This window comes from Triturus cristatus, chromosome 4_1, assembly GCF_964204655.1.
Source record: "Triturus cristatus chromosome 4_1, aTriCri1.1, whole genome shotgun sequence".
Classification (NCBI taxonomy): Eukaryota; Metazoa; Chordata; class Amphibia; order Caudata; family Salamandridae; genus Triturus; species Triturus cristatus.
The window spans coordinates 523,430,953-523,444,231 of NC_140585.1; the positions used below are offsets into that span (position 1 = coordinate 523,430,953).

Here is a 13,279-nt window from a genome sequence, read left to right on the forward strand (position 1 = left end):
AAACACCAGAAGCATGCTGCGAGGCACACTTACACTGCCAAGAGCACGACGGGAAATCTGTCATACAAATATGATTAGCATTCTATACCAATGAATGGGAACATGCTTCAAGAGTTATGCACTTCCAAATGTCAAGCATGTCACAAACTGGATGTCGAACAGCTGCCTAGGATTGAAAGGAGACAAGACAGAGGTCATGGTCAAAAAAAAAAAAGACGTAAGCATAATAGACCGGAGTGGATAATTATAACCCAGCAACATTCTGCAAGAGGGTATCTCCCGTAACAAAAAGATAATTTTTAAAGTGCTAGAATTTTTGAGGACGCACCTCATGGAGCGGAGGCTCAGATGATGATGACTCGATGTTTAAGGTTTAAACAAAAAAAAAGAAGCTTTTTCACATTTCTGCCAGGTGTACTCCTTTGCAGTACCCACCACCAGGCAGTTCACTGGAGTAATGCATTCATAACAATGACTTTAGGCGGGATAACAGATTTATTTCACGCACACATATGTTTGAAAATCAAGCCATGAAATTGACAAAAAGTAATTCAACTACTCAACTAAACTTTCTAATGCCGATATGGATCCTGGGAACATAGAGTAGGCCACAAACAGTGGCAAAAAATTGATTGTGAAATTACATTAAAATAATCTTAACATAATCCTTTGGGGTAACAGAGTTTAATAAGAAGTTCTGATCAGAAACGAGCAAGAGAGTGTCTGAGGATCATCGATTGTAGTGAAATGCTGCAACCAGTTCCGCATCAATCCAATTACAGATACAGCTGTCCCCAACAGGGATCAATTTTTCCATCTCACGTTTACATTTCCAGCAAGTGCCACTGACCTGTCTTGGTGTCAAGCAAGACAACCTGCAAAGTCATACTAATGTTTAGCTCCAATTATTCTCAACACGGAGATCTGTTGTTTTATATAGAAATACATGGCATAGCTAATGACACGGTGGTTTGAGAAAATGTATTGTTCGGTAGCCTGAAGACCTCGCCTAGTATCCTCACATTCAGAAAGAACAAAATGCATTATAGCAGTATAGTGGTCATACCACCACAGGTTATGCAACTTGTGTGTCTTGTCTTTAGTCATACAAATAATAGGCATTATAATTGTATAGATCAACAGCACTCATTGTTTAGACATAACTACAAAGGCAAACAATCTCAAACACAACAAGCCTTCTGCTCAGCATCTGAGGTTCTTTAGAGGATTCTAAACTATACCTTGCAGGCTGAGCATGGCCAGGCATAAGATCATGTACTTCGCATTTGTTGTTTTCACTGCCAACATCGTTACAGTAATTGGTGAATTCAATGTACTTCTTATTGTTAACAGTAAGATTATTTACTGTGATGTTGTTCCTCTTTGAAAATGTGCATACCTCCACCATCAGATGATCCTGGTACAACGAAGGGGAATTCCCATGATACACGATATAGGGGGAGACGGGTGGTGCACAAATGATCACAGCAAATATTTATGTACTAATAGAAAGAATGACATACATATATACCTTAAGTCCAGTCAGCAGATGCCAAAGTGCTGAGATGATTTGGGGGATGAATTTCTAATGATATACTTAGAAATTTTAATATTTCCAGTACCTCATATTAAGAATAATTGGTGAGCATGTACTCTTGTAAAAATACATACCTCAATCTGAGCAGTGTGATTGGCGTAGTACGTTAAGGCTTCATCCCCTTCTTCTGAATAGGATCCTGGCTTTAGCATCTGCTGCAATGTTTTGTTGTGGCGGGCAAGCTAAAAAGAAACACAATTAGTTGGTATTGGCGGCAAGTATTTCAAACCATGTTTTCCCCACCCACCTCTCTCTTGAATTATGATTTCTAATACATCCAGATTTGTTAATAACAATGGGCGTTTTCCTCTTTTAGTTTTGTTATATCACTTCTACATAGTGCCCAATCCGCTATCAGTATAGCATTACACTACTTTTCGAATGTCTGGGATGGACTTTTAGAAAATAGTTCTGAAAGTTGTCATCACGTACAAGAATCTGATTTAATTAACTAGCTTCTCTGCCAATAATCTCCATGGTAATACCTCACCCCCATTCATCCATGCTAGGGATTGTGTGTTCATCTCAACATAGCAAAGAGGTAGTAAATAAGTAAAGCTTCAAGCACTGTACTGATACCCCTTTCTGTGTGTTTTCTTTTTTACTTCTCTTTTCATCAACTTTTACAATAGTATAAACAAAAGAAACACACGTGGGAGTGGGTATCAGATGTCTCACAGATATTTCTGCAGTGTAGTATACACCAGTACTGGCTCCATGAAAACGTTCAACATACTCAGTAGGGAAACATGTATACCATGTGCATTTTACACAGTTGCAGTAGAGAAAGTCCACTTGCCCCACATTTTAAGACATTTTTTATGTAGCCCATGGGCTTTGTACACTAGTTCTCTCATCACTGCACACAAATCGATGCCACTGACCCATTCCTTAGTCGTGGGGCCACGTGTGCCCCTTCAATGACGTGCTCTGTCCCTCTTAGCTACCAAATATCTGTTGGCCACCATAGTATCAACAATAAAGAGCCTCCCAGAGTATCCATCAATCCAAGATGACAATCTTGGGATCTAGTTCCAGCCGTCTACTCACCACCTGTCCCTGTTGTTCGTTAATTGTTCTCCAGTAAGTGCCAATTACTGGGAACTCCAATACAGTATGGTAAAATGCGCCGGGGACAGCATTGCACCAGGAACCTTCAGGACTTGCCGCCCAACCCACGTGCCAAAGCTGTGTCGGGCTATAACACATATGCAAGGATTTAAATTGGATGAGTGGAAAGAGCATGGGAATGGCAGTATCCTAGTAGTCATTTTAGCAGAAAAATGATCTTCTTCACAGTCACCTACATCTGCGGCCCTAGCCTGCACAAGTGGGTAAAATAAATGTATAATAAAAGCCCTATAAAGACCTGAGGTTGCTCCTCTAAGTTGTAATTCATTTATCAGCTTAACTTCAAGAGGGCTGTATTCAGGAACTGCTGTTAGGTCGTCTCAGCAAGAATCCAGTGCATATCTAATCTGCAGATAGCAATAACATTGTGACTTATGCAAATGGAACTCCGTTGCCAAAGCCTCAAAAGATTTGATGCAACCAAATTTCCAGATGTCACCAAGGGTTGATATAGTCCCACCGGGAAAATACTGATAGTCCGATGGTCTGTGCAAGCCAAGTGCCCTGCCACAATAGAGATACCACAGTTAGTTTTTTAATGCTGCTTGCCAGCACAGTTAAGGTAGTCTGGTCACTTGATTTATGTTTTTTACCAAAGGTTTCCTAAGATAAAAATGCTGAGGAGACAGTGATAGGAGTTAAACAGATTGAAATGTAAATACACTGTTTTTGTCTTACAGTAAATGCTGTGACACATGAATCACCTACTCTTTGTAGAGAGTAGTAGTGTCCACGAGTGGGGTGAGTATGTTGAGTGTGGTATATAATGGTACCAGGGAACACACTAATGACAACTGATTATATTTTTAGCAATTGTTTGAGAATCTTCACATTTGTTAATTTATAATAGGTTTCTGCTCCTGCCTAGTGTTGAGGGACAGCAAACAGGTATGAGAACCTTACGCTTCATTTTTGCATGCTTTGCACTCACTAGTTAGGTGGGAAGTTCTGCAGCCCTGAAGAAAACTGTTGACTAGACATGGCACTTAATTCAGTCGAAACGTGTCGGAACTTACTTATGGTTAGTCAAAACATTAATTCGACGTAAAAACCACATATTGATTGCTTTTAACAAATACCAAGGGTACCATTAAATAAAGAAATATTCTTTGGGTATACCCTTAGGTATTTTAAATTGAATATTTGGACCGCTGTTTACTGTCCAGAATAATATATCAAAGAACTCCCAGGTTTGGTTGGGTCCACTGGACTAGTACCATCATACTCCAGTGTGGGGAGTCGCCGAGGATGAAGCATGCCTCTGTAAGTTGTGGGTGAGGCAACCTCTCAAATATCTCTTTTTGAGCCTATAAGTAAGGTGGTTTCTTCAACTTGGGAAAAGTAATATTTTTTCTCTAAGTCCCTTGAATACCCAAGCACCTTGTGTGCATTTACATTTAACAACCACTGCAACCCTTGGCAGCAGACTGTAATGATAAATTAAACACTAATGAAACAACAATGTGTCCTGGCTTCTGCTTAAATGTCCATTTGCTTACTTGTTTTTAGTTTCCTCTGAACTAATAAAGTCATACCTTTCAGGGTCTTAAGTCCAACAGACATCTTTCGAACAAAGGACAATTATAATCCAGATAGGAATTTGTCGTGTGGGACTAAGCCATGTGATATATCTATCTTGCTTTGTGTTGTCAGTGTTGGTGAACTTATACTTTAAGTGAATTGAGTCAAGGCTGTCTGTGTTGTAAAGGTATCATAACATAACATAATATATATTTGGAAAGCACATTTACCATTTGGATTGCTGGTATTCAAACTTGTGAGCTTGAGATCAAACACAGTTTCATGGAACGGTGTGGGTAATAACTACTGACTTGCTGTAGAGAACTACTGGATGACATTTAATTCAAAAAGCCCTTTAAATTGCAATGACAGCTGGGTCTCTATATAAACAGTTTAAACTTTAACGTAAGGGCTCTTCTACACACATTCATTGCAGGGTTCATGGTAGAGGGGAGATACATAAGCCACTAAAATAATGCTGAATCCACAGAACAACCTGATTCATCTTCTAAAAACGTATGATTTGAAAATATTTCTCTCGGATTCCTCGCATTTATAGCTGAAGTAACAGACCACATTTATCAACTAAGGGCCACAAGTAACCTATAGATGCCTCTACCATTATATCACTCATAGAACTCTGACATAAAGGAGTAGATCCTCTTTCTATGGATGAAGATCAGAAAATAACCTTCAGAACCCTATGACTCTGCTGCCAGCGATAGAGCTTTGTCATAGATCTTATTGTTTCTCTGCAACCACAGCCACGAAACAAACATGAAGGAGTCGGCTGAGTCATTAGTGCATCATGTTCCCTATTAGATCCCCAAGGAACTTCTATTTATTGCCTTGTATTGAATATTTGTGTACGCACCTGGCACAGCGACTTTATCAATACCCGCTGAAGTTCTAAATGTATGCAGATGACACGCAAATTCACTTAATGCTAGAGAATAAACCACACAATCACACCAACATAATTAGGTGACTTGACCATGTGCCCTTTTGGATGAAGGAGCACCTCCTCTGCATAAACTTCAGGTAACCAAAATGATAGGCACAAGGAAAGAACAAGTTGCTTACCTTTCCTTAATGCTCTTTCTGGCGAATACTGCATCTAACCACAAATTCCTCCCCTGTAGAATATCCCAAGTCACCAGACTGTACCCGGTAGATTTAAGAAGTATTGGTCCCACACACCAGTAGGTGGTGCAATGCAGCTGCACAATGACTTTGTTCTGCCCTGGAAGTAACTAAGGCACAGCATATATGAACCGCTGCTGCGTGTCAACATCAGTTTCTTTCTTGACTTTGTCTGTGTTCTCCCTCAATGGACCAGCCCAACAATAATCAGCGGTACCAATGTGCAGATTTCTAGTTTGCACACTGAGGATCCATTGTGGGTTCCACTACTAAGTGGGGGGATGGGAGCAAGACTCTGAGGTACCTTGATATCTTAGAGACTTCTCAGGGTGAGAGTCGCAAGATTGAGATAATTCCTGCTTGCCCTACTTGTGCTTTGCGCTTGGACTTACCAGAAGACTTAGACTGCAGCCAGGACCTTTCATGAGAACAGGTCTGCATCTTTGGGTGCATGCAGGACTACCAAGACGTCTCTTGGTGTTCAGCAACACACAGCTTTTCTTCATACTCCTGTATCGCCTTCATTTACATAAAGACACACTCCTCACAGGCCGAAGTTGTGCGCCAAACCCAAATACCAGAGGCAGTCTCTACAGGGATCTATCACAGACATTTGTTTGCGACACTTCCTGCAAGGTTTAAACCATGTAGTTTTAGGAGCAGACGTACTTCACATGCACACTGGAGAAAAGAAGTCTATAAGATAAAACTTGTCAACAGACGAGAAACAAGTTGGGAGCCAGCTCCGCATCCTAAACGGGACAAAAAAGGAACTGACATTGATGTGCCCTTATATGCAGCTCCATCGTCACTGCTTGGCTAGAACAAAGTCAATGCCAAGCCCCATTGTGCCATCTGCCAGTGTGCGGGTGCAAAATTGTTTAAGTCTTCTGAATCCAGTCTGCCACGTGTGAGTTTTCTAAAGGAGAAGAATCTGTGGTGAGATATATCCATCAGAAATCTAGCATTTCAGATCTTAAATCCCGATACTCTTGCAAGGCACTTGCAGTCTTGAACTCCTTTTCACACTGAGGCCCTAGTATGCCTCAAGTTTAACAGAATATCATCTGCACAGCCAGTAACTTCATGTCCCTCCTCCCGATCTCAATTCCCTGTATCAGTGCAATGCACACTTTGTGTGCTGCCAAGGGTTCCACTACCAGTGTGAACAGTAGAGGTTGTACGCATCTGCACCAGAAAGGACCATTCCACGCAGTCAAACAACATTTCTGCACCACTGGCCACCACACAAATGTATGGCCTTCAATGCTAGTTGGGGCAATTTCCTAGTCTTGTTACATGCTTGGATATTTATATTGAATCCCATCTGGTATGGGTCCATGAGTTACAGAAGGATCAGTTCTAGCCATGCTGTCAAGACTTTTTGTAAAACATTTTGATTCTACATTGATTAATGTGATCAGTCTGTAGGACACACAAAGTGTCTGGTCTTTGCCTGGCTTACATAGAGTAAAAATGGATGCATCTGACATTGATTGGGTAATCGCTCGTATCAAAATAAACGAATTGTAAAAAAAAATATCTTTCATAAAAAAAGAATGTAAACCGTCCTGCAGTGGGGCCTGCCTATTTTCACAGAGGGGTGTGATTTGTGATCACATCTTTAATGATGGGACATCAAAGCTTCATTCTTCTTTAAGGGGTATTTCAGGAAGCTCTTCCTTGCAAGTACGAGATGTTTTCAACCTCACTTATGGGCTTCACCTTATTATAGAGAGTTTTAAATAGACGGGTATAAAGGTAATGAGTCGGTTCCCATCCTCCAACAACAATGTCCGTTACCTATCGCAGGCAAAATAGTTTTATATGATCCGTTTCGTTTACCCCTCAGCTTTGCTGCTAGAATTTTATGTTCGCTGCAATTCTCCAATAAAACTTAATTTGTGTCAATAAATACATGTCCTGCTTTGTTTACTTGTAGCAAAGCTAATGACTCTTTAATTGCTGTAAAGGTTCTATACAGTAACATTACATTAATCTCGTAGTCACGCAGTTCTTCCGCAATTTAGCCTGCATGAAAAAAATGCACCTTCTTTAGTTTGAAGGCAGCTATGTCCCTCAGTACCACTGTTACGGATGTCCAAACCCAGGCTATCAATACATCCCCCAAATGTTGTTCTTCATAATACTGTGTTACACTATCTGTCAATTCCTGGACTGTCAAAAGTTTCTCGCTGGGTCGAGGAACAGATTAAACTTGCATGTGCCCTGTTATTGGTAACCACACGCCCAGGCTATGCAAACATGTCCTACAAGTCCCTTCCATCCATCTATTAATACAAAAGAGCATATAAAAGATCTATCTATACACAAGGCACCATTACAATGCCATCCTCATGCTCGAGTTTCCTCACATCTAGATCTACAGTTACTGTTCACAGGGTGTGGATACTTCTCAACTCTGCTTCATACAAGTATGGGGGGACCATTGTAATAATAGACCCTATGCAAGTACATGCGTAATGTATATGGGAGTAGAAGGCACAGAGCTACGTTTACCAAGTGAATAAACCTCTAACCATTCACAAGGCTGTGACTTTCCAGTGCCCTCTTTCTTCCTGTGGACAACATCCATACTGACTGGACCTTGTTATAAGATCTGACTTGCTCACCGGAAATGAGCAGGCTTGTATCACTCTATATTACAATTGCCTGTTCCCCGAAAACAAAACAGATACTTTGGTAGCTGTTAATAAAAGAGTCACATTAGTTCGAAAGCCACAATCAAAAAAAATTACCCCAGGTCCCTCATAACATTATGCATTTAAATACAACTTTTGGCAAAGGTGATCAACAGACCTTTTTTGAAGATAGTTTTTTTTGTTTAAAGTACAGTGTGTGGGAACATTTTGTGTAAGAAACTGGAATATGCTTCATATATGCACATCAACCTCTCCTGAAAGTGTGTGTGAAACCTCACCTGCCTTTTACTGTGTTTATATACCAATGTGAGGCCATTTGGGATTTTCTGTTGCACCATTTGTACTAGTCTTTCAGCATTTCCTGAAGTGTGAACACAATTCTCACCCTCAGCAAATCTGCTTATGGTGCGTATTGTATTCAGCTTCTATGGAGCAAAAGTGGTGTACTAGAAAGTCTATTTAGATCGCCACTGACTTGATGTGTTTCTGGAATACATTAATTTCAGAGCCCTTTCTTTCAAGTTAAGAGAAGATTATTGCTTTATTTTTTACATTAAGTGATGTTATGGGCTTTTATTGCCATTTTTCTACAATATATTGGTCTTGTGTTTGTATCAATGACCAAGCCTCCTGTTCACATTTTCAATAAACAGTACACATCTTAAACAAATCTTAGCAAAATCACCACTATTCCGTATTCTCTGACTAGATCTACTGGCCAATAGAATACAATTCTTTTACACTGGATCAGAAATTGCAGTATTCCCCTCGACAGACAGCCCTCTCACCTTGACCTCACTAACAAGTTTATTTACGCCATATAAAACAATGGCAAGTGTACAGACTTGTTACTCAACAACTCAAGGCAAAAACAGTAATTCTTCCCCCACCCACCACTCAGGAGCCCAGCTACTTTGGTCTTCTCCCTCGCTGATACATGTTTGAGCGCGTCTTGTCACTGTTACCATCGTTATTTTGCTCTTGTCGTCATCTTTTAAGAAGCCGCTGTTTTCAAGGCAATGGACCTGCCATCACCCTCTCTTGGGGGTTCGCTTCAGGCTCTGGATTTTACCCTTCCTTCTTCTGGTGTGGCAGTCAAGTGTGCTTTCCCCACTATTTTGAATGCGAGTCTGAAGCTGTAGGCCTATCATCAGAAACCTTAACAGCATCAGAGGATCTGTTTCATGTTGCTCCTCTTCACCACGGTGGTCCAGGCGGATCATGTAGGAAGATGATCGTCATTCCATGAAACTGTCTCCGATCATCTTTCAGGTCTTTAGGGGTATCGGGTTCACTTGTTCTGTGGACACAGCTCACAATTCTACAGAGGGAGCTATTATCTGTTGATTTTTCTATGAGGTCTCATCTCAAAGACACCTGTGAGACAGTTGTTATTGACGTTGCTGTCCACTGGTTTGTCACAGAGACCAGCACTCAAGCTAGCCTTTTATGGAGATTCACTGCTTCCCCACAGTTTAACTCCTGGTGCTTGGTGGGGTTACTGTTGAGTGTTTTGCCACATATTACCCTTCTCCTCCAGTGCTGCGGCTGCTCCCCGCCATTAAAAGATAACTTGAAAGACCACATAACTGTTCCTGCTCACTGAGTATCTGTTAAGCCACTTTGCATGGGTTCTTTCGGCACCCAAGGCTTTATTCAAACTACTGACAGAAGGAGCGGGTTAAGCAATACAGACTGGTGGAATCCAGTTTGCTATTACCGCTACTCCGTCGGCGACTATCCTTCACTTGTTTCTCCTTTTTAGGTTTCGCCTGCACAGCGTTTGCGCTGTGCTTGAGAAATCTATTGTTTTTAATATGAACATAATGGGGCTGGCTTTTCATTGGTTATTTTGCGTGCCACTTACCTTTCTTCCATTGCTATTGGCTGTGGCATATTTTCCTGCATTTACCAATGCTTGTTCCTCATCTGCTTCTCTTTCAGATTCCCACCTCCAAAATACTGTTAACATCCGCTTTGGTGGTTCTATATTTTTATAAAGATTTGCCTTTTACTATTGCAGCAGATCACCCAGAGAGATTAAGTGATTTGCATAGTATTGCAGGATGTTGCATGGCTCCGCCGAGACCTGAACTGGGATCCCCAACACTCAAGTCAGCAGCTCTGGCCACCGCGCCACATCCTCTCAACTCCCATGTTATCTGTCAGGGAGCTCTTTCCTTCTCCCGGACCATGATTGATGAAAACAGCTCTTTATTCACTACATAAGCGAAACCGATGCATTACCAATGCTTGTTTTTAAAGCAGTCTAGTGTTTCTTGCAATCTAGTCTGCCTGCTCCATGAGGTGTTATAATGAAAAGGTATGGTAACCTGACACATTCTCAGTGCTCTGGTTACTCCCATACTTGACTCTTCTCAATGTCACACCAGAAAGAGGCAGTATGATCCATGTGCAAGAAAGTCTCTTGACCCCAGGGTACCCTTTTGCATACTCGTTCCATCATCTTTTGTTCTCTTCTGCAGCTTCCTGTGACCTGCCCGAACAAGTTCTCACAAGGTCTCTTCTCCCTTTCATCTGCAGAGGACCTATTGTGAGTAATCACCCACCTTGGGGAGACTTCCAATCTTCAGCACTTTATTTCTTGAGGCTTGAAGATGGTCAGATAAGTTATGCGGTCTAATTACCTGAAGATGACTTCCTCTGAAGGTTTTCAACACCACTGGTCACACGCCTTCAAGACTCCACTTGCCCTGGTTGGCATATCTGGTATTGACCCAACAGTCTCACAGGTCATCAGCTCTGCCTGACTCTCTCACTTTGGCGTTGTTTCTTTGTCTTCCCTATTTCTCCTAATTGTCACTGCTTTGAAACTCAAATACTCATGATTCTCTTTGCTGTTCTTCTAGTCCTTGGCTGTCTCCAGTTGACTGCACAGAACTTGCTGTTTTCATTTGATGCTGCTACCAATCAATGGGCTGGGTCGCCACTTTATCTGCGTCACTCTACTGCAGTGGATTGTACTTGTTTATTTGAGGTGTATTTTCCTGTTTAATACTGCTTTGCTCTCTCCTCTCCTGCAAACCCTTGGAATGATCTGGCCCAAGAATGAGAGGCTAATGTGTGGGAATCTTGAGGTGCCCACAGAGTACTTCTTAAAGCTAACTAAATCTCCAGCGCCATCCTGGAATGCAGTATTTTTGGACTACACTGCCACCACATTTGAGGACTTATAGACGCATCTATTTCAATGTTAACTCGTGCAGTTCTAACCCCTTCCATTTGAATTTGCACATCTGTACATTTTCATGGTAACTTTAAAAGTATACGAGAGTCTCTCAGTCGTCTACTACATTGTATTCATGCTTCATTTGTGTTACCCTGCAGATTACCGGAGAACAAAGTAACAGATAAAACAGAGCTCTAATTCTTTGGTACTGAAAAGGCCACAGAGTATGTACCTCTTACTTTTACTTCCTAACGCTGTGGGTTACCCCGGTCACTATTCTCGAAGGAACGAGTAAATGCCTCACATCAACGTGAGCCCAACAGTTATCTGTATCATCTTTGCAAGGTAGCCCATACGTCATTAACCATGAATAATTCTTCCTTCTGCTTGCACCTTCTATTAGCTGTTTTTCTCAACACGTGAACACTTCAATAAGAGAAGTCTATAAAGGAGTTAAAATATTGGACTGTTTTGCAAATATAAGAAGGGAGCCCCAAAGTATTTGTGGGTGCTCACCGTTTGCTAAAGGTGTGTCAAAACACTGGATCTTGGTGCATATTTAATAGATTTGCAAGCTGTGAGTCAGAGAAAACTCTAACTCAGGGACGTCATGCATTTGCACTGAATATTCCAATAGAGATGGGATAGCTGAGCCCGTAAAGGACTTCATCTAATGCTCACCTCAGTACCCATCAACTGCAGTCCGTTGTTGCCCTCAATGTCATCAACCAGAAGTGAATTGACGTATTTCAGCTGATGCTTTTTAGTTCTCATACTCATGTTCTACCAGTGTTCTTGTCAGCAAAAGGTTTAGTTGCGAGTAACTGAGCTCCTCAAGTTTTATACTACTCTCACCAAGCGTGGTGACTGGGGACCTCCCAGTGACACTCTCACAATGCGGCTCCTACTGACGAAAGAGGTCTTACAGGAGGTGCCTCTTGCTTCTGCAATAATTAAAATAGGACTTTCGTGACCACACCCAAAAGCATGGTTGACAGCAGTGGGCTCACATTCTTTATAGCACCACTTTTACAATAACTCATGAAACAACTGCGTCCTGAGGTCCTTGCCGCGTTTGAGATTACAGCATTTACTTTAAGGGACAGAGAGGCATAACTCCAAAGATTAGAACCCAATATGACCTTCCTTTGAGGAATACATATTTACACTGGCCTATTCTACGCACTCCGATAAACATCTATTCAGATTGTGTCACTCCAACATGTACATTTTGCTCCACTATGAGTGGTGTGGGATAAGTGATAATATAAATACATATAACCTTTAAAATTCAGGATTATCACAGGATCAATTCATGGATGAACATTAATTTTGGTACTGTGGCTAAGTATCTTCCAAATGTACAGATATGCATCATGCCCATGAGCACGCCCGGTATGCCGCTGCAAGAGTTTCACGGGCCAGTCCATGCAGCGAGCCCATCTGCGCCCTTATGAGTTCTATTTCAAGGACAAGAAGAACATTAAGTTCTTAGCAAATGCCAATGTATGACTGGACCTTTTAAAGCCAGCATCCAATTACTGTTGGTCACCATGTGTGTCATTAGTGACACATCAGTGGCAGCACGCAACGTCCGCGTGTGATCTGATAATGTTCCTGCTCTGTATCTGCTTGAAAAAACTAGAACAGCAAAGCCTAACAAGGCACCAAATACCAGAAAGATGCCTGCTCATGGTCTTTCTTGCAGCTGTGGCAGCATCATCATAAAGAATGCATGAGGCTTTGATTCTGCTGAAATTTAATTATGTACAGTTCATACTGTCACTGTGATTCTGTAGCCTGAACCGAGATGTGTTACGCTATTCTGAAAATAACATCTGAGTCAACAGAACACTACAGAAAGCTTCAAGCCTGTCAGCTCAAGCAAATGTGAAATATTTTTCAAACTGTTCTTGAAACTAAAAATGCTGGAATACAACAGACCAAATTTCCTCAGCTGGTAGTTCTTATCGATTACTGCAGTCATCTGGTTTCTGTGATCTAATTTTTCATCCCATTCCGCTGATCTTTATT

At 41.4% G+C, this 13,279-nt stretch overlaps 1 protein-coding gene across 4 annotated transcripts in view; it reads right to left on the minus strand.

The window, feature by feature from the left end:
* ITPR2 (inositol 1,4,5-trisphosphate receptor type 2) overlaps positions 1–13,279 on the minus strand; it is a 1,506,646-nt gene that overhangs the window by 250,830 nt on the left and 1,242,537 nt on the right. For all 4 annotated transcript variants that reach the window (XM_085652787.1, XM_085652785.1, XM_085652786.1 and 1 more), the window contains exon 46: positions 1,672–1,779. In XM_085652787.1, coding sequence (XP_085508913.1) covers positions 1,672–1,779 — 108 coding nt within the window. The remainder of the gene's footprint in view (positions 1–1,671; positions 1,780–13,279) is intronic.